We start from the raw sequence: 22,389 nt of genomic DNA on the forward strand, positions 1-22,389 counted from the left end.
TTTTCTAAGCTGCATGAATTACTTTTATAATTAAAAATAAATAAAATATTTTAATAAATAAAAATCTCATATATTAATATCTCCAGTTTATTCCTGGTCATCCAGAGATATAGAAAACGTTGGGTATATATGAAATGTTCCCTCAAGATTCCTTTTTCTAAATGATGAGGTCTGTTGTGAGAACTTGATTATATGTAATAAAAGCTTGTTGTCAAATGAAAATAATTTATATACATTTATTCATGAAATGATTTTTGAGCTTCTACTCTCATCAAGACAGACATAGTCTCTGACCAGCTGGAGCTTACAATATAGTAAGGGATTCAGATAAATCAATAGGCATTTACAAAATAGTGTGGTAACTGCCCTGGGAGGGCAGTAAGGGATTCTGGTACCAGGGGTATCTAACACAGATTTGAGGGTTTGAGAAAGGCTTCTTACCGTGCCTTGGGAAAGTAAAGTAAGAAAAGGAGATGAAGTGGAGGCTGAATGGTAGAATATGTGAAGTATTCCAGCAGGAGGAATCTGCAAGTGTTATAGGCCCAGAGGGGAGAACTTGGAGTGTGTTTAGCAAACTGACAGTGGCTCAGTAAGGATGGACATCAACTGTTGAGAGATGCAAATTCGAGAGACTTGAAAGTCATATTCTAAAGAGTTTGGGTTATGTCCTAAGGCAACTGAGAGACTTTGAAGGAAAGGGATGCAGACATACTGCGCTTCCCAAAGCTTTCTGTGGTACTAGGCTAGAGATTGACTATGTGTAAGCACTTCGAGAAAATTGACTGTTGCCATAGGCCAAGTAAATAATGGTAAGATGGTGGCCTGCGTAGACTAGTGGCTGGCACTTCCTAACCTAACCGTCCAGAAGAGGCGCTAATAAACTTCTGTTTCATTGAATTGATTGGATGTAGAGGTATGGGGGGGGGGGGTGATGGTAAGGGGGGGGCGGTGTCTCTATAATTTCCAGCTGTCTGGCCTGTTGGATGATGGCATAGCTCAAGACGACAGGAAACCTAGGAGGAAAAAGCCGGTTGAAGGTGCCGAGAGGCCAGGCGTTAAATGGACAGGGGCAGTTAACGTGCTTTTGAGACATTAAATTGGAAACGTCCAGTACGTTACATGGGCACGTAGGGCTTTCTTTCCTGGAGTATTCCTCGCCTCACCAGAAACGTTGCTGTTGTGTGTTTCTTAGTTCTTTTCGAATCCCACACATCGCCCGTTCCGCGCTCCCGCGCATGCGCAATGGCACCACGCGCGCGGAGGAGAGGAGGGCAATAATTTTTCCGTAACCTGAAGCAACATCCTCCTGAGTCTCCATAAAAAAGGCGGGAACTAGCCAAAAGGCCGGGGAGTGATGGGACTTGCATATCTGCAGTCCCGCCCATTTCAGCCTCTGATTGGTGAGTATCCTTGGCTCATGGTGGAGGGGCCCCCTCATTGGCTGTTAGACCCCCGGGGGCGGGCCCGCGACGCCGGTCCCTCTCCCCTCACCTCCCCATCTCAAGCTGTAGACGTGGGGCCGCGGTCACAGGCGGTTAGGGGCAGGGTTGTGGGTGCCGAGCAGGAGGCGGGGATGGGGGGGCTGCGGCTGCTGGCGGTGGCCCTCACTTGCTGCTGGTGGCCGCCCGGCAGCCAGGGTAAGACGCTGCTTGGCAGCTTCAGCAGCGCCGCGGCCCGAGACGCTCAGGGCCAGAGCATCGGCCACTTCGAGTTCCACGGTAGGTGCGGGGGCGGGGAGAGGGATGAAGGCTCGTGGGCTCATCCCGCGGCCCCTCCCTCTCCGCCTCGCGTGGGGAGCCGGGAGCCGGCGGCGGCGAGGCTGGGGTCTTCACCCAGCTCACCTGAGCTTCCCGCGTGGCCGGCAGCCGCCCCCATCGCAGCTTCCCGGAATCGTGGGATGCGTTTATGGCCAGCCCCTGTGTTGCTGCTCCCCAGATCCTTGTCAGCACCTCCCCCGGTTAGTGGCTGTATTCTGCACCTAAAAGACCGTTTCCCCAATCCTCCTCGTCCTAACGAATGTGCTGATGACTCTCCTGCTGCCAGTTTCGAGATCCTTCGCTCAGAGAAGCATCCTTTGCTCGCTCCGTTCTCAGCCTGATTGTATACACTAAGGCACCGTAATTCGTGAAGTCCCAGAACTTAGATTTCCTGGATTTTGTTCTTTTTGTCTTAAGATCAGTTTGCTAAAAACTACTTGCAGCAGAGAGGTTTTGGAATCACCCACCCCTCCCCACAAAGCACCTGATAATCTGGTTGTCACAATCGCTGGGACAGTTTGGTTACCTCCCTACCGAAGGAGTAGCTTTACAGTGGACCACGAGTCCTAGAATTAACTTTACAGAAATGAGTGCAAGTGTATCCTGGAAGCTTCATAATTTGTATCCTCTGTGGCCCTTCTGAAATGAGATTGCATTCGATTCTTCCCTTCTGGTCTCCCTCAAAAATCCATAATTCTTCAATGAATGAATTTGCATTCCTTCTAATTTTTGCTTTATTTATTTGCACCCTCAAAATTTGAATGTTTTTCTTGGTATATACTACTTAATTTGACTACTACTATATCTCAGATAATTATTTGCTTTGATGAGGTTAGGATCCTTGATTCATAGAGTCTTTAGCATTAAAAGATGCAAGATCAGAATACTGTCCTAGAGAGGATTCTTAGGAAAAGATAATAAAAACAGGAAGCTAATTGGTTGAGAAAGAAATTTAAAGTATTGAATTTCAGAATTGTTGGTGTGAAGGGAAGGGAAATTTTATTATTTTTAATCTGAAGTTTTAAAAATAACTGAGAAAAGGAGATGCAGTCCATTTAACAAAATCTATTGTGGAGTAGACCTTGGGTGAAGGAAGAAGAAACTCGAGAGTTTTATTTTTTTTTTTTTTTGGTAACATTTTCAGTTACTTAATCAACTGGCTGTAACTATACTTTGACTATTGACAGTGATAGTAATGTCACTGCAATAAATGGTACAGTCTGGACAGTACCAGAAAATCTGGCATGTATGGAAGCTGTGACACAGCTTATTACTCGTGACTCCCGGACAGGTTTAGACAACCCCGATATTTCATGGTGATTACCTGATAAACATAGAGGAGAAACATGTAGTAAATCCAGATTTCTCAGGTAAGATTGAGGAATAGAGTGTTCCAAGTATATTAACATACACACTTTCTCTCTTTTGTGTGTGTGTATTTTACTATTACCAATTTCAGTGAATTCAAATTCAGGAAAATAGTAATACTAAGACCATACAGTACTGAAATATGGACTCTAATTCAGAATGTGATTTAAGATGTTAATAATAGGGCCTTAGAGTCACTTTTAAGGCTGTAGATAATTTATAACGTAATTAGTTTATATCAGAGACTTAGACAGTTTTTGATACATACTATAACTTTAAATTTATTTAAAATGTTTAGTCAAAGTGATAATAGTAAAAACAACAGAAACAGGAGAATAAAAAGATCTTCAGATGAAAAAACAGTCCTGTTTCCTTTCTCACCCAGAGTCCCTTTCCCTAGAGACAACTACTTTTTGCTATTTCTCTCCTGGGCCTTAAATGTAGTTGCTGTGTGCAACAAGGCTCATCCTATAGTTGTCTTACAACATATATTGTTCTGAAAATTCCTTTGTAAAAGTCACAGATGTCAAATTTTGTATCAGGTCTACCCCAAAACTCATTTATTTAACCTTTCTTGCTATAAGATGTTTTTGTTTTTTATATTAAAAGAATAATTAAATATTAACAGCCATGTTATATTAAAAAACAAAAGAAACTTTGGCAGGAAATTTCTATGGATAGTTTATAGGCAAGTGTTAAAGATGTGGAGTGGTTGTAAAATGAGGCAAAATTCTATCACAGTGAATGTCTACATACAGAAGTGGCTGTTTATTCAGTGAAAAACCATGAGTTATCAGCTGAAGTATAAGGAAACAGCACACATTGTTTTGGATAATTAATGTGAATAATCTCTTGACTTGTATCTGAATGGGATGGTCATTCTAATGTGACCTACCTAGCTAAAATGAGATTTAAGAAAAACTTGCTCTTTTAATTCCCATTTTGATAAATAGAGGTATTGAATTGTCTTACCGTCTCAGTTCCATACAAGACCAAACTAGTTGATAATTTTTGTTCTAATGTCCAGGTGACCATGCTCTTCTCTGTGTCAGAATCAATGACATAGCAGTAGCCATTGGAAAGGAAGCTAAACTCTACCTGTTCCAAGCTCAGGAATGGCTAAAGCTGCAGGAAAGCGGTCACGGTTATAGTTGTAGTGAAAAATTATCCAAAGCTCAGTTGACAAGTGAGTATATCCTTTTTTCTTTGATCATTATGTATATTTTTTTCTTCCTTAATGTCGGGAGTATAGTATTAACATATCTAGATGTTTCATGGCACAGCACATATCACATTCTGTTGAGTACATTTTAAGCTAAAGTTTAAGGAAACTAATCTTTTCCTTGATCAAAAGATAGAATGCCTTTTTCCCCTCTTATTCAAAATATTTGAAAAAATATCCAGATAATTTATAAAGGTGTACTTTCCTACATTCAGACTTCTCACAGGTCACATAATTCATACCAATATGGCAGATATATTTTGACCAAGTGGCAGCATGGAGTGAATGATAACATTTGTTGAATGCTTATTATCTGGTAGCACTGAGCTAAACACTAAGCTTGCATTATCTCAGTTAATTGTATAATTTAGCCCAAGTGATGCTGTTTGGCAACATGTTATTGGGACTCGGGACCGAGTCATATGTTGACACAATGTGTCATTTTAGAATATACCAGCCCCACATCATTTGTAAACCTCTAGGTTTGCCTCTGGAGAGGCTCTACTTTTATTATTCTAGTTGCCTGAATTCTTGAGCTCTTCCATTCTCATCAACACTGTCCCATGCATTAGGGTGCAGATCTTTTTAATATAGAAATGAAGAGCATATGCCATGCTACCCATTTTACCCCTTGGAAGTTAACTGGTTGTTAATTAGGAATATGAGACATCCATGAGAAAAAAATAGGAATTATCCCTCTCCCCTTTCCCCCCATATTTCCCCTGCCATGTTCTGCATAAAAATGAGTCTCTGACTCTTCTTTCAGTCTAGTCAGTAAAGCACTGCCATTTCTAAACATCCAGTCTTCTTAGTCTTAGCAGCTGTCTGGTTCCCTCATAACCTGAGTAGGTATAAGAGTACAAGTCCCCAGTCATTGCCACCCATTGTGGGGATCTTTTGTCTAGGTTTGTGAGATGACATTGACAGTATGCTGAAGAAGCCTGAATGACTGGATCCAGATATCAAAGAGACAGTTACATAAAGTTATTTACCTCAACCCTGAATTTTAGAACTTATCTCAGAAATTCATACAAATACTCATTATCAATTCTCTTTTCCTTTCTACACCAATTTAATCATCTAGGTGTCCCACATATGTATAAAAAGTTCTAGCCTTCTGTTCCCAATTCTCATGATGTCAACCACCTTGCCCGTCCAAAACTGGTCCTCTTCCAGTCTTCCCTGTGTCAGGAACTGGCACCACCATCTATCTAGGGGATAAGCTAGAAACCAAGGAGTCTTCCAACACTGCCCTCTTTGACCTCTCTATCCCCTTCTTGATTCGTAAGTTACCTCTCAGTATCTCTTGAATTCATCTGCTTTTCTTCATCTCTAACCCCACCATGTTATTCCAGGCTGCCGTAATCTCTCGCCTGCACTACTGCAGAACTCCTACCCGGCCGCTGCAGCTATGCTGGTCTCCCTCTGGAACCAGAGTGCTTTTTCTGAATGGCAGGTTTGATCATGTCACATTCACATCCTCACCATGCCCGTCAACACTTCAGTGGGTTCCTACTGCTCTGGGACAAAGACGGCCCTCCTTAATCTAATCAGCAAAGCCATCCGAGTCTGGCTGTTGCTTACCCCCGACCCCAGCTTCATCTCACAGCATGGCCCCGTTCGGCCTCATTGTATTTGTAGTGCAGGTCTTCTTTCAATGCCACCTGGGCCTTTGCACAGGCTTTTCCTCTGCTTTTTCTTCCTTCCCCTCTTCGGCTCCTCCATCCACTAAGTTAACAGTTGAGTTTTTATAGCCTGTTGTTTTCCTCCACAGCATTTATTTTAGTTGCAAGTTTACATTTTATTAATTTGCTATAAAATCAATCAGTGAGAGCAGCAGGGCTCTTTTGGTCGATTCATTCATTCATTCACAGCACTTCCAGTACTATGCTAGGCACTCGTGATAAATCAAGGGACCAAAGTACTGACACTCTCACAGTCCTTAAGGCTGCTGAGGGTGTAAATAAGTTCACTGTGAATAAATGTGAAGCAGCTATTGTGATAAGGACTATGCATGTTAGTTACATGGTACTATGAGTGAGACCTTATGATACACTAGTGCTCAGTTAAGCATTGACTAAGGATCTGTAGGATGAATTTGTCATGGAACTTAGCGCTTGAGGGGTTTTTGGTTAGTAGGTCATTTGCTTTGTGCTTCGCACCTCAAAGTCTTTTTCCTTCTCTATTAAAAGCTTATCAGGGGGCTTCCCTGGTGGCGCAGTGGTTGAGAGTCCACCTGCCAATGCAGGGGACACGGGCTCGTGCCCCGGTCCGGGAAGATCCCACGTGCCGCGGAGCGGCTGGGCCCGTGAGCCACGGCCGCTGAGCCTGTGCGTCCGGAGCCTGTGCTCTGCAACGGGAGAGGCCACAGCAGTGAGAGGCCTGCGTACCACACAAAAAATAACTTATCAGGGACTTCCCTGGTGGTCCAGTGGTAAAGAATCCACCTTCCAATGTGGGGGACGTGGGTTCGATACCTGGTCAGGGAACTAAGATCCCACATGCTGCAGGGCACCTAAGCCCGCACGCCACAACTACTGAGCCCAAGTGCCTCAACTAGAGGCTCGCATGTCTCAACTACAGAGCCCACGTGCTCTTGAGGCCGTGCACCACAACTAGATAGAAGGCTGCACACAGCAACTAAAGATCCCACATGCGTCAAGGAAGATCCCGAGTGCCGCAACTAAGACCCGGCGCAGCCAAATAAAATAAAGTGAAATTAAATGAAATAGTAACTTATCAGACAGTTTAAAGCTTTGAGCTATAGGAATCGATTTGTTTTCTTATATTACATGATCAATATTATACCATATACTATATACACTTGCAAAAACATAATTTTTTTATCAGTCAAATACCTTCAGTCACAGAACTTAACGTATGTAGAGAGACTTGCTGCGTTGCAATGACAGCTAAACTGAGAATCACTGCTAGTAACTTGTAATAAGATCTTGTTATCTTTGAGCTGCACTTTACCTATCTGTATAACAAGGAAGTTGGACTAGTTTTCTCTAAGCTTCCTAGAAGTCCTAAAATGCTGTGATTCTAATTATGACCCTTTAGGTGGAGTTGCATATGTAGAGAGCTATAATTTATAAAACCTCTTGCTGTTGTTTCTTTTTCTGTTTTCCCTTCCTCTTCCCTACTCTTAAGTGCAAGGGTATTCTTTGGAATTGTTGGAACGGAAGATCTCAGGAAACTGGAATTTTTGAGGAATGAAGATTTTTTGTTAAATTTGGAGGTCTGAAATAAATTAAGTACTAATGACATATATATCACTTTCTACATATGTAATCAGTTCTTTTTCCCTTAACAAAAGCCAAGTCTTAACAAAATCTGTATTCTCTAACTTTTATATATTATTTTCATATTTATAGTATATTGTTATTTAGAAGCTTTGATGCATTGAAACAAAAAGCATATCCTTAAATTCATGACAGTGTAGTAGTATCACGTATTTGAAAATAATTCCTTATAGAAATAATTCTCATTTCCTGACCATTAATGAGACTTTTAAGAATTAATAGCCTTTCACCTACTTGGTGATGAGCCCATTAACTATGCCTAACTCCTATGTAAAACCTTATTGCAGCTGTAAACTATGAAAAGATTAGTAGATTGGAAAAATCTCAGTGTTGAATGTTGCTTGTGATTATACATTCTCCCAAAGTAATGTTTGAGATTATTTTTCAGTCTTACTTTTTGCTTTTTTCTCTTTCAGTAATGTCATAAAACATCAGATTTTTTTAAATAATAAAAACTATTTTGTAGGTTTTTAAAGCAAACAAAGAAGATATTTAAATGCACAGAAAATGATGAGTTTATATGCAAAAAAAATTTGCTGTCAGATTATAAGAATTAAATGTAACTTTGTATATAAAACATTTTTAGTATTATCTTTTTACATCATATGCATATATTTCCTCTTGTACATTTGGTATATTGTATAAATCGCTTAAAGGTGTTAGTATTTTATTATTCTGGGTAGTTTTGTTAACAGTATTCATTTCCTTTTATAATATTATTGGGCGATTAGCCTTTCAACACCATTCTCTGCAATTCAAGTTTTGTTAATATTTGAGGTACTCATTACATCAGCATACAATAAGCGTGCTGTGCTATAGTCTTTTGTTTCAAAAACAATGAACATGCAGTTTTGTCAAGAGGCTTATTACCTAGGCATGCTGAAAAAGGCAGCAAGACAAAAACTAAGGCCAATATCACTTTATGAAGCGCACTTTTGTTTTTATTTGATGTAGATCTACATAATTTAAAATGAAACATCAAAAAGTGTATTGGTGAAAATATAATGGTTAAATTTTTATATTGTTTTATCTAAGAGAAAAAGTGCAAGTGATAAAACCTCAACACAGCAAAGCCTTTATATAAAGAAGTCCAGATTACATAATTTCGAGCTGCACATTTCAAAAGCCTTATTTCTGAGCTGCTATTGATCATATATTGAATTCTTATTAAAGATCATCAATTTAACAGAAACTAGAGAAACTAGAGTCTTTGCTACTTTTTTCTAGAAGCTGTGCAGTAAGAAAAACCCAGTATAAATGTCAGCTAAATTAAGATATCCAAAAAAACAATGCTGTGGTATTCTTAACAAAATCATCTTGTCCAGTTTAACTACTATTAATGAAATTCCCAAATGTAAAGTTTAAGTCCTCAAAATTTGAATTCTGACAAGATAAATCTGTATCTCATTTATAAAGACAACGTATAAATAATATTTCTCCAACTTTTTATTAGGAAAATTTTCAATTATACATACAAGTTGAAAGCATAGTACAACCAACATCTGTATCTCCTTGGCTTAGATTTAATAATTTTATCAATAATATTTTGTTACATTTGCTTTATGTTTGTATGTGTGTGATTTTTGTTTTTAACTGAAATGAAAGTAAGCTGTGGGTGCCTTGAGCAGTTCACCATATTTCAGCATACATCTTATAAGAGTAAGGACATTCTTCTCCATGACCATTACCATTACCATAACAATACCGTTACTGCATCTAAGAAAATGAATAATGTCATAATAACCTCTAAAATCTCTTCCATGTACAAATTTCCATGGTTATCTCAAGAAATGTACTTTATTTATTAAAAAGTTTCATTTTTTCAGTTAAGGAAAAGATCAAGACTAACTGGCATGCAGTGGGGGAATTGCACCCAACATAATCATATATTTTAAGAATACTCTACTTTATAGAAAATCAGACTCTTCACACAGGATTTTCATATACTGTCTCATTTGCTCCTCACAAGAACTCTGAGTCAGATAGGGCAAGTATCTTAAGTTTACTACTGAAGAAAGAAATTTAAAGAGGTTAAGTAATGAATATGATTAGTAAGACTTGCTTCTCTAACTCTTCCATTGTCTTTATTACACATAGTGTTTGAGACGCCACTTTCCTACAACATTCAGGGTAGTAGTGAGTTTCTCTTAGGTCAGAATCATAGTTTTAGGTCAAGAAGGGATCTTAGACATCATTTAGTGTTTCTCAAAGGGAGTGCTACTGGCATTTTGGGCAGAACAGGTCTTTGTCATGTAAGCTTGGATTGTATGAGGTTTAGCACAGCCCCGCTTCAAGTATCTTGAAGTTGAGAACAATTGCTGTGACAAAATAACTGTCCCTACACATTTTCAAATGCCCTGCAGAGGAGTAGCATTACCCTGGATTAAGAACCACTTATTGGTATAATCACCATATTTTAAAGAAAGGAAAAGGACAATTAACCTTTATTCAGCAACTACTGTATGACAGATACCATGTTAAGTGACTCATATAACTTAGTCCTTGCATCAGCTCTTTGCTGTATTATCTTCATTTTACAGATGAAGAAAGTGAGTGTCATTGCTTATGTAACTTGCCCAGAGTCATATAGAAGGTAAGTATTGGAGCCAGGATTCAAGCACTGTCTGTGTGAGGCCAACATTCTTGAGTTCACACCCCAGCCCAACACCCTATATAGATGTGACCCAGTATAACAATTCATATTCCTGTAACTTCTATTTTTCTACGTTTAGTACCATTTTAAAGAATAACCAATCAGGACGAGATTTTGGAAAATCTTTTGAAGGTGATTGTCAGTCATAGTATTTTGGTTGTTTTTTTTTTTTTTTTTTTTTGTGGTACGCAGGCCTCTCACTGTTGTGGCCTCTCCTGTTGTGGAGCACAGACTCTGGACGTGCAGGCTCAGCGGCCATGGCTCACGGGCCCAGCCTCTCCGCGGCATGTGGGATCTTCCCGGACCGGGGCACGAACCCGTGTCCCCTGCATCGGCAGGCGGACTCTTAACCACTGCGCCACCAGGGAAGCCCCTAGTCATAGTTTTTAGATACAATAATTTCCAAAGTTGAATGCTCCATTTTAAATTTAACTCAAGTAATTTTCAGAAATGTTACTGTGATGGTTACACAGCATTGTGCATATACTTAATACAGAGCTGTACACTTAAAAATGGTTAAAATGGTAACGTTTGTATTGTGTACATTTTACCACCAGAACAAAAAAATTTTTAGTGTTGCTAACTCACTTGAAAACTTTGAAAATACTTAAAATTGAAATTCAGAGTTTCAGTGAAACTATTCTAGTCATTTGTGGTATCTCATAGAACTTTTATAGTGATTCCTTTGGTTGGTTAAAATACATTATTTTTACCTGCTTTATGACTTACAGAACTTATTCCAGTACTACATCAGGGCTTGGACTACTGAGACAATAAGAACTAAACAAAAGAATTCTAATTTCAAATTGATTATGTGACTGAAACAATGAATACATTTGAGAATTTTGCTTTGAAAGTGCTATTTTTTCTCTTTAAAGTAGCCATGAATCAGACTGAACATAATCTGACAGTGTCTCAGATTCCGTATCCACAAATGTGGCTCGTGTTCTATGCAGACAAGTATACGTGCAAAGAGGACAATGAGAATTCTCAGGTGGAAGATATCCCATTTGAAATGATGTTACTAAACCCGGATGCTGAAGGGAATCCATTTGATCATTTCAGTGCTGGAGAATCTGGTAAGAATATGTATTTAAATATATGTCCTAAATACAGAAAAAGATTTATGTACAAGTATCTTCATGTTGTGTTTTTAGAATACTGAAAATTAAAAACAGCTTGTGTCCAACAGTAGACAAATGGTTAAATAAATCTTCTTATAGAATTGTAACAGCTGTACTATTAAGTTTTAAAGCAGAACTGGAAATTTTGTATTGTATGGTTTCAAGTGTGTTAAAAAATACAGAGAATAAACAGAAAGAAGTACAAGAATGTTAACAGATTGTTTCCATATTTTGGGTGGTAGAATTATGGATAGTTTTTAGTTTCTACATTCTAAATCTTTTTGTTTTTATGATAAGCTAGCTTTATTTTTAGAAACAGAAAAATGTTAAGAAACTGAGCAGTCTAAACTAGTAACCCAATGATTAAGTGAGATAGAAACTCCACTACTTTTCATAGCTGTCCTTCACTAGGTTGTTTGAACATATTTAGGGGTTGCCTTCATTGGAGATTGCAGCCATTTTTGAAATGACAAAATTGATAAAACTTTCCAAAATCAAATCTACTCCCATAAAATATTTCATCAAAATTTTAGGTTGACAGAATTTTATGTTCTGCCCTACTGAAGTGAATTCCTAGCCCAAACAGAAATGAATGACTTCTTGTGATTAATGGTGGACATGCTATAAAGTATTATGGATTTGTAAATTAACATGTCAGAATGAAAACTAGAATCTCTAGGCCATCTGTCAAAGAAAAGCGTTAGGTGTTTACCTCTTTATGAGTTCATTACCCACTTGGAAGAGTCAATCTGCTTAGAGAAAAATTCAATCCCATTGCCTTACATTTGCCATCAAGTTGGGTGGGTGGAGGTAGGCCAGGAGTTGAGGCCACATTAGACTAAACCAGTTGTTAAGCTCAAAGTGTAAATTGCCACAGCTAGAAAAGCAACTCAAGGAGCTTGTGTTATAAACAATAAGTCACAAGTAACTTAATGTATGAAGAAAGAAACTTTTTAAAAAATATCCTTCAGTTTGAGAAAATACTTACATAGTGACAGAATGGGGTCCTAAACATTTAAAAATAATTCATTCTCAAAGTCTTTTCTGTGAAGGAAATGACATAATTGTTTTTGAATGCAAATGAATGTAAAGGTTAAATTTCACTTGATACTCTTTTGGATCAATGTAGGCCATTATTGAAAGTTAATTCTGTCCTACCATTTCTTTGATCTTAGTAAGAGATATTGACATTTATTTTTCAGTTTGGAAAGGCATTGATGAAACCCAGGTCTAGTGATAGCATTGGATGGGTGGTTGGATTAACTTGCTTTTAAGGTTTCTTTTAACTATAAGGCTTCATTATTTCATATGACACTTATCTTTAGGACTGGTCAGGCTTCAGCAGGAAGTAATGCTCTTCTGTAGTCACTGTACATGCAAACCCTACAGCCTCTAGTGGAGTCCCCATCTAGTAGCCCTTCCCCCTCCTGCCTTCAGGCAGGAGGGTGGAGGCTCCAGAGGTTGTTTTATTTATTGTATGGATCCATGAGACTCACTGGATCCTGATATTCTTTTTCTTGCCTCCTTATCTAGGCTCTCATTTCTGGACTCTTTCCTCTTTCCCAGTTTGATATCTGAACTTTGACCGTAGGCCATAAAGTAATGACATTTGTGCCCTGTGCCGTGCTTGGACTACTGAATGTCAGTCATCCTTACCCTTGCTCATCCTGAAGCTTGCCCATATCTTCTAGTGTTTCTTTCAACACCCTGAATTATGGCTAGCTTTTTCTTTAGGGTTCCCACTAACCATTCTGACTCAGTTCTTAGTCCTGACTCCTTTTGACCTGTCTTCTCCTGTGACTGATTTTGATTTGATACTTATAGTATGTCTAAAATCTGTCTTCCTTGTACTAGAATGGGGAGAGTTACTTTGGTCATGTCACCAAGAGTATTTAAATGAGGGAAAAAATTTCACTATAATATGGATTTTCATTAAGCATGGGATTCTGTGTAAGGCTAATCTGTAGGGATTGATTATTAAAAAGTGCCATAAGTACTCAAAAGTATTCATTGCTAGATGTCTGGCATAATTTCCAAGGATCACATCATTTTATTATTTAAATGCCTTAAAATATGATTAATTCTACCTTGAAGTCTAAATCGGTGGTTCTCAACCCATCACTGTGTATGCATATGGAGAGCTTTGGAAAAAATACAGATGTCCACCCCCAGAAAATGAGAGATAGACTTGGTTTTGGAGTGGAAGCCAGGCATTTGTAGTTGGTCAAAGCTCTGAAGTTGATTCTAATGTGCAGAACCACTTAGCTAAAAGTCCATATTCCACATTGTTTTGGTAATGTGTTGGTTTCAACGTAGAGCCTTAAGAGGGATTCTTCCTATTCTGTAGCCTCAGGTATAGAATTTGTTTCCAGGGAATAATTCCTAGTTAGTTCATTTTAGAAACTTTTCCTCATTTGACTAATTTTCTGCCCTGAGTAGAGAAAATTGATTTGCTATGCTTTTTACTGAGAATTGACTGCTAAAACATGTATCTTAGAGGTTTGAATTAGAATAACCTGGTGCAAAAAGCTACAATTAATGTTATATGCTACTCTGGTTAAATCTTACAGTTTGTTTTCTTTCAAACCAACTATGTATTTTATATCTACGAGACTTTAGTTAGTCCTGTATTTTACAGACTTAGGTTTTTTTGTTTTGGGGTTTTTTTTTCTAATGTAGACTAAGGCAAGTTTGATGCTACTTGACAAAATACTACATAGGAATATCATGCTTCAAGGTAGAATAAAATAAAACTGCCTCTTAAAAAAATTAGAATCCTTGTTAACTGTGTTTGTGATTGGTAGAGACCAAAAGAAGAAGTACTCAGAATCCTGAGAATTAAAGCATTATTGTCTAAAGTAGACTGGTTTTCATTGGAATGGTATTACAGGCTCTGTCACACCTGCCATCTCACTGTTCTGAAGATTCCAGATATGTTTATTATTTTCTCTTGTTCCCTTTTCTCCTCCGTTATCCTGCAAGATAATGGGTTGGATCTTACCTTTGGCTCTGTAACTTAAAGTAACAGAAAACTCTAATGCAAGTGGTATAGACAATAAGGAAATTAATTCTCTTACATAACAATAATTTCTGAGGCTTCTTCAGGGTAGTTTATTCAACATTATCCTACCCTGTTATCCTCTGTCAGCTTTGTCAGTTCCCTCATATTCAAAGTTAACTGTAGCAGTCTGGGCGTACATCTAGGCAATGGCAAAGTTCAATGTCTCTCTTTTAAGAGCAAGGAAACCTTTCCCAGAAGCTCCCTTATCTCATTTCATTGGCCAGAACGCGACACATGACCTTGTTGTCTAACATCATAAGAGAAATGTAAGTGAAGGTATCAGAAAGGTGATAAGGGTAAACCAACATGTCGAAGTAAAGGGTTAGGTTTACCTCTTTGGGAAGGGGGGATATTGGAATTTCTCTAATTGGTTTATACTAATCAGGATTTATCTTGAGACCCTTGAGGATGGGATGGACATTGGGGTTCTGAGACAGCAAGCATCACAGGTAGGCGAGAGTGTTCCAGGGGCTGCCCCATGACCCATTGACTCTCTCCTTTCCTTACGCTCTTTTCTCCCATCTCCCATCTCCCATCATTTAGCCGGAGCTGAATTTTTTTAAAGCTGTCCTGGAAGTTTTCTTCCTACTGAATTTTGCCAGTGCCTCTTCCAGTTAAGTTTGCCTTAAAATCTACTCATTCCCTTATAACATAAGTGTTTGTCACCTATTGCATGCTCATTTAAGAGTGTTTTTCTTCTTTTGTGTATAGGCAAGTTTTAATACCTAGTATCCACCTGTTTTAAAATTAGATTTTAATTTCAAGGCGAACATAGATTACTTTCCTGTGAAGGATGGTGGCAGAACAAAAGTAAAGTTGATTGAAGAGAAAAAAAAAACAGACTTTTTTTCCTAGAAGTGGTTTATTTAAAAGAACACTTGAGAGCAGACCCAGAGTTTTATCTTTAAAGTATCAGGGTCAAGGTAGGAAAAATTTATGCAAAATGCAATGAGCAAAGTGTAGGACAAATGTCCTAGTTCAAGTTATTTAATATATTATCTCAATGAAATAATTTTTTGGTTACCGTGTTAGCTTTTTATGGAAGATACATTTAATCTTGAATAATCCTATAACATTTTTTGCTAGTGACATGTGTCTTATTTTCAAAAGTCCCTTCCTCCTGTATTATTCTGGTTCTCAATAAATAGTCTGGGATTTTCTTTTCATGGTGCATTTCTAACCTAATAGAGTCTGAAACCTTATCTTGTAATGAATATTTTGTGAAGTATTATAAATAAATAAAATTTTAAATAGAATGCCATATTTAATTCTTTATACTAAGAAGAAAAGGTAAAAACAGATTCAGAACACAGGATAGCATACTTTTACTGACACACAGTTATAATGTGTTTAGCTTATTTTCTGCCTAGTTCCATTAGTATAACAGTCCCAGGTTTATTGTCCCATTATTTCTAAAGCTAGAATACGTCTCTATATCAGGAATTTTAAAAGAAAATATGCCCATTCTGTTATTTGATATTCTCTTCCTGAAGTCTAAACATACTTTCTCACCTAGACTAGAGAAGTGGACAATCAGCGTTTATGTACGTAGAGCAAGAGAGACACCCAGTGGCTGAAATACTTCTCTCTCTCTCTCTCTCTCTCTCTCTCTCTTTTTCTCCTAACAATGCCAAAAACATGATTGAGATTGAACTGTTTATTGAGTATTTTTCCTACTGTTTGTATCTTCTGGATTACTTTTCTAGAATTATTTTCCATACAATGTAAATATTCCCTTCTCTGCCTGTTGTTTGGAGTTTATCCCACATGGGAAGCCAGAGCAGGTTCAGGGGTCACAGTTGGAATGTAAATGAGTACAGTTTAGACTGTTCATCCACAGATTCATTGGAGACAGCTATAGCCACTGTCACGATATCCAGTGTTATTTAGATAGAATATAAAAGCCCTAGTATTAGGGACTAGGTTTAGATGTTACCAAGTAAATGTAAGCCATTAAACTCAAAGCTGGCCCCTGGTTTGTTATAAAATTTTCTGAAATTTCTGAAAAATTAAGACACAGTCAAAAGATTCCAGGTAACACAGAAAAAGGGGTGTTTATCTTGAGGATGTATGAAGACTACTGAAAAGCTGCTGGTAGACACTGGAGGCTGCTTAATGACTGGGACCATTTTTAATATAAAACCTGCACATTCCTATGCTCTGTTCTTGTCTCTACCAGCCAGCTTCCTCTGCTCATTCAAAATTTCTGCGTGCCCAGAATTTTGATTTCATCATGGCCTGGTTTGACTCCTTTGGCCCGCTCCATCATCAACTCTTTTCAACTCCAGTTTCTATTGCCTCATCCTTTCTATGTTTTGTGGTTTGATGTCCCAAGAGAACGTGACTGGCTTTGTATCTTTGAGAACCAAGTGATGCTGCTGGCCAGTGACTAGTGTTTGGATTGGTAGCCACTTGGTCAGGTGTTTCAGTTTCAGTCACCTGTGGAGTGGAGTCCCATGGTCTCCATAGGTTTTCCTCTTTGACAGAGCTGAATGCCATTTACTTCAGAAGGAGGCCTGGTCGTGACAGGTATTTTGACGCTTTGTCCAAATGGGAATTTAAGGTTATGATACATTCCAGAGCTCGGTTCTTAGGCTTTAGCTGTAGCAGAATCACTGAAGGACTTATTAAAACCAGAATTCTGGGTCCCACTCCCAGAATCTCTGATTCAGTAGATAAGGGTTGAGTCCCAAGAGTCTGCCTTTCTAACTACTTCCCTACGGATGGTGCTGCTGGCACAGGGCTCACACTTTGAGAATCATTGTCAGGGTATATAAAACTCTTATTGACTGACGAAATCTATTTTTAAATGTCTTGTAAAAGAAATCCACTTTGGGGGGTAAAAAAGCATATCTAACTGAATGCTGAAATCATTGTTTTAATTTACTGTTTCGACCAAAACTATGATCTTGTGGTTAGTCTTTGGGCTTATTCCCTGACCAATATGATTTCTTATAGATTGACTTCAGTTTAATCTGCGTTCTTATAGTTAAGACTGTATCCTAAAGTAGAAAATTATTTGTTTCAACAGTCTTCTTTTTTTTTCTCTTACAAAAGTAAATGCTATGACTTCAGTTAAAAAACAAGTTCTGGAAATATACTGATGGGAAGGTTTGAAAGCCACCCAACACTATAACTGGCTTGTTCCTTTCTTCTCTTCACAGGGTTACATGAGTTCTTTTTCCTCCTAGTCCTAGTGTACTTTGTGATTGCTTGCATCTATGCGCAATCATTGTGGCAGGCTATTAAGAAAGGAGGACCCATGCACGTGGTTTTAAAGGTTCTGACAACTGCCTTGCTGTTACAAGCTGGTTCAGCTTTCACTAATTACATTCATTTCTCCAGGTAACTCAAAACCATTAAAACTGTGTTCATCATTACGTCTAATTAATCCTAATCAGTCCACCAAAATTATGCTTGCTTTGATTATGATTGATTTTTTTCCACATTTGTAATTGATGCTAATATTCTCCTCTTCAATTCTTCAGTTACTCCAAAGATGGAATAGGGGTACCTTTTATGGGAAGTTTGGCAGAATGTGAGTATCTTACTGAACATTTTTTTAAAACATAAACTTGCTATCTGCTTCTTGTATGTTTTCCTTTTTTGTCAATTATTTTTTGTCATAATACAGTTTTTTTATCCAAGGTTGGTTAGATTCAGCTCAACTGGAAACAAGATTATACATTTAGTTTCCACATATCCTATTTAGTTTCTTCTTAGTAATAGGTAATGGATATAGCTCCTCATTGTCTTTAGAGCATATTTATATGCATTCTCTCTTTTTTTTTTTTCATGTGGACCATGTTTAAAGTCTTTATTGAATTTGTCACGATATTGCTTCTGTTTTACGTTTTGGTTTTTCGGCTGCAAAGCATGCGGGATCCTAGCTCCCCGACCAGGGATCAAACCCGCACCCCCTGCATTGGAAGGCCAAGTCTTAATCACTGGACCACCAGGAGATTCCCACATTCTCTCATTTTTATCCTCAATAAAAACTCAGTGAAGTAGATATGCTTATCCCTATTTTGCAGATAAAGAATCTGGGCTCAGTGACAGGAAGTACATTCCCAAATGTCAGTCAGCTAGTGAATGGTAGAGCCAAGATTTAGACCCAAATTTTCTGAACACAAAGCTAAAGGGTTTTTTTTCCCTTTTTCGTCCCTTTTGTGACTCTTTTGTCTGTATTTCTAACCCAGAGCTATAGAGTATACCTATAATTGAGCTGACCTCTCAGCTTTGTTCTTTAATTTATAAGAGGAACTTTTGTGAAGTAGTTTTTCAATTAAACATGATGGTGAAAAACTATAAGTTCCTATAATCATGACTTTTTAAAGGGAACTTTAGAGAGGGACATCAGGTCATATGCCATTCTCAATCCTGAAAAACAAGATTTGCTCTAAAAAAGCAGATTCTGAATACGAAGACATTCTAGGATTTACTTTCCTTATATTTCCATATTTCTCTTCTAGTCTCCTCACTCTTTAATAGGGTATCTTATGGTAATCTCTATAATCATCTCAGGACCCACTTATCCTGATCTTGCTGCCTATTTTAAGATTCTAAAACTTCTAGAACCTTTCCTTTTCCTTGTGAAGAGGATGGATACTGTTTACCTCTTGGGCATGAACAAGAGTTGCTTCTCCTTTTTTGACATTACTGGAACCCTGGTTTCAACCCCTGTTTTCTCTTAGATGACTCAGGATGTTTAAGAGAATCCTAGAGTTTTAAAGCTGGACAGAGCATAGAAATAATTTAGCTTATGCATTTTAGATGAAGAAATTGTGGTCCAAAGAGGCAAAGCACACAGAGACCCATCAGTAGCAAAGCTGTTACTAAAATCAAGGACTTTTGAAGTTTTATGAGTGTCTACTGTATACAAAACAGTGTTTTAGGCTGTCTGGCATCTTCATGGTAAGTTAAAAGCAAAAGTCTTTTTTAAAAAACTGCAATAAATCAATGTTGATCATTTTTGGTAGTTCTGACAACAGGCTTGGTTAATGAAGATTTTTAATCAAATTCCACAGAATGGGGTTTTTGTGTCATCTGTGTATTTTATCTACATTAGTTATTTTTCAAGATCAGATAAGCAGTGTCTACCTACCCTCACAGTTATGGTATTATATCAATATGTGCATTACTTAGTATGTAAAGAAATGAGCCAGAAAATCAACCTTCCCTCCTCCCCAGTATTTGTTTTTGCTAATTAGCAACTTATGTAGGGTTATTCCTTTGGCTAACTTCTTTAAGTAACTGAATATGTATTTGTGAAATGTTTAATAAACATAATTAGCATCACAATCATTTAAAATCTATGGTGTAAGAAAATTGTGCTTGTTCTGAAAGGCCATGACACTTTATATCATTAAAGTGTAGTGACAGTTCAGTATTAGAATTCGCTATTACAAGTATATAAGCATAAATGTAAAGTATCCGGTTTTAATTTGGGTGGCAAAGCTGGAGAAAAATATGGCAAAATAAAGCTGAAAAGGCCTGTTATTAATAGGTTTTTGGCTTGTAACTTTTAATATAAGTTTGATACTACAGCTAGTTTTATCTGTTTCTCTAAATATCTTTATATAAAAGAAATAAAAGTTGTAGACATCAGAGGTATAAATGGCAATTTGAAGAAAGTTTTATTTTGTTGAATTGTGATCACACATTTATTCCAAAATCCACATCAAAATACACACTGATGAAAAAGTAATAATTTTTTAAAAGATCAATAAATAGAACTTCTAAAGTGAATACACATGGCATTTGAAGTATTATTGCTTGTTATTTTCTTGTAGCACTGAACTGGGTGCAGGCGGTTTCGTTGCGTCTTTTCTACCGCAGCCAGCTTCCCCTGCAGTGTAAGTGATGGCCACTGGGTGGCACATCACACTAATGCATGGAGCGCTTCATTCGCCTTCAGGACTCTGACACTAGGGCCAACATAATTGGATGTTACAGCAGCTCTGCGTTTTATTGTCATGCTATTTCTTATTAATAGGTTTAGAAAATACTCTTCATATTATAGGTCAGCCACCAAAAAAAATTAACAACCCAGAAGTATTCTCCACATTGCAGAAGTTATATTTAAAATTTCTTTTCATAAGCAGTGAGTTATCGATTGTAATTAGAAAAACTAAGAAGAATAAGAAACACAAAGAGATTTAAAGTTGGCCTTAATAAAGATATGATATGGACACATATATTTTTAAAAATAGGAGTATTGCCATTGTTTTAACTATTTTCAGAAATGTTTACAAATTTAATGGCAAAATTTTAATTCTTTAGAATTATTATACATGAATATCTCATTGAATTTCATCAGTTTCTTTTTTTAAATGCCTGTCTTTTGTGGTTAATAAAATAATTATATTCTCAATGCAAAAAGGATAAAATTTGGGAATTCCATGGTGGTTCAGTGGTTAGGACTCCATGCTTTTACTGCTGAGGACACAGGTTCAATCCCTGGTCGGGGAACTAAGTTCCTGCAAGCTGCGCAGTGTGACCAAAAAAAAAAAAAAAAAGATAAAATTCTTTGTATTGTGAAAACTCAGTTGACTTTGGCTTTCATTTCCCATTAGTTTTTGACATCGCTTCCCAAATTCAAATGTTATACTTACTTCTGAGTCTATGCATGGGTTGGACAATAGTCAGAATGAAGAAGTCTCAGAGCAGACCTCTCCAGTGGGATTCTACTCCTGCATCCACTGGCATTGCTGTATTCATTGTCATAACACAGGTTAGTAGTGATACTAAATGTTTCTGCTTTGCAATATTGAGAAATGCAAATTTGAACATACCTCATGTCAAGAAACCTAGGACCCATGAGGAATTTGTGTCATTTTAAAGTACGAATTTAAAGAGTGATAGATCATATATGAAGTAAGTGAGAAAGAGAAAGACAAATACCATATGATATCAGTTATATGTAGAATCTAAAATATGACACAAATGAATTTAGCTACAAAACAGAAACACACTCTCAGACATAGAAAACAAATTTATGGTTACCAAAGGGGAAAGAGGGAGAGGGAGGGATAAATTAGGAGTTTGGGATTAGCAGATGCACACTACTATATACAAAATAGATAAACAGGGTCCTACGGTATAGCACTGGGAACTATATTCAATATCCTGTAATAAACCATAATGGAAATGAATCTGAAAAAGAATATATATATGTGTAACTGAATTACTTTATTGTACATCAGAAACTAACACAACATTGTAAATCACCTATACTGCAATTTTTTTAAAATGGGGAAAAAAAGAGTGATAGATAAATAACCTGTTAATTTTCTGAGTGCTGGTATATGTATATTGTAGAATTTCATTGTAATTTACCTGAATCTGAGCTTCCTATCAGATTAGTTCAGTGCAGTATATTTAGTATTCAGTTAGATTCTCATTTCCTAATTAAGAGCTTTCTTTCATATTTTCTAACACTTAGTAAGTCCTCAATATTAAATGAGTTGGTTAATGAATTTGAGATTCATTCATTGGCCAGAATCTACTTTATACATAAAAGAATTCAAGTGAATATCAGATTAAAGAAAAAACAAAATGTAGAATAAAAATGAATAGGATCTTGTTTTTGAAAACAAATGCAAAAACAAACTTGGTCTTTTAGAAGAGTCCTCTATGCCTTTTTTTTGTTTTTCTCTGTAGTGACCTATAGACATTATTCTAGGATCTCCATATGCCTATGTACAATGGATTTATTAAACTTAAAAAGAAAGACATAAACATAAAAATTTGTATTGAGTTTGTGACCATAATTAGCTGTAGATGAAAATGAAATATACATCTGGACTCTGTAAAGGACATCATAATCTAAGTTTTAATGCATTAAATAAATTGAAAAACTCACTAGTGAAGGGTAAGGCCTGTGCTCATCTACCTCCA

The 22,389-nt window shown here is 37.2% G+C and overlaps 1 protein-coding gene across 4 annotated transcripts in view; it reads left to right on the top strand.

The window, feature by feature from the left end:
• The first annotated feature begins 1,502 nt into the window (after positions 1-1,502).
• The window catches only part of GPR180 (G protein-coupled receptor 180), a 28,654-nt gene continuing 7,767 nt past the window's right edge, over positions 1,503-22,389 (top strand). Inside the window, exons 1-6 of one of the 4 annotated variants that reach the window (XM_082602086.1) lie at positions 1,503-1,718; positions 4,153-4,311; positions 11,184-11,384; positions 17,655-17,835; positions 17,979-18,028; positions 21,066-21,223. In XM_082602086.1, coding sequence (XP_082458212.1) covers positions 1,574-1,718; positions 4,153-4,311; positions 11,184-11,384; positions 17,655-17,835; positions 17,979-18,028; positions 21,066-21,223 — 894 coding nt within the window. In that variant the 5' untranslated portion in view covers positions 1,503-1,573. The remainder of the gene's footprint in view (positions 1,719-4,152; positions 4,312-11,183; positions 11,385-17,654; positions 17,836-17,978; positions 18,029-21,065; positions 21,224-22,389) is intronic. The other 3 variants (XM_082602087.1, XM_082602085.1, XM_082602088.1) reach the window with 3 other exon arrangements.

The sequence above is a fragment of the Mesoplodon mirus genome (assembly GCF_964341445.2).
Source record: "Mesoplodon mirus genome assembly, chromosome: 17".
Lineage (NCBI taxonomy): Eukaryota > Metazoa > Chordata > Mammalia > Artiodactyla > Ziphiidae > Mesoplodon > Mesoplodon mirus.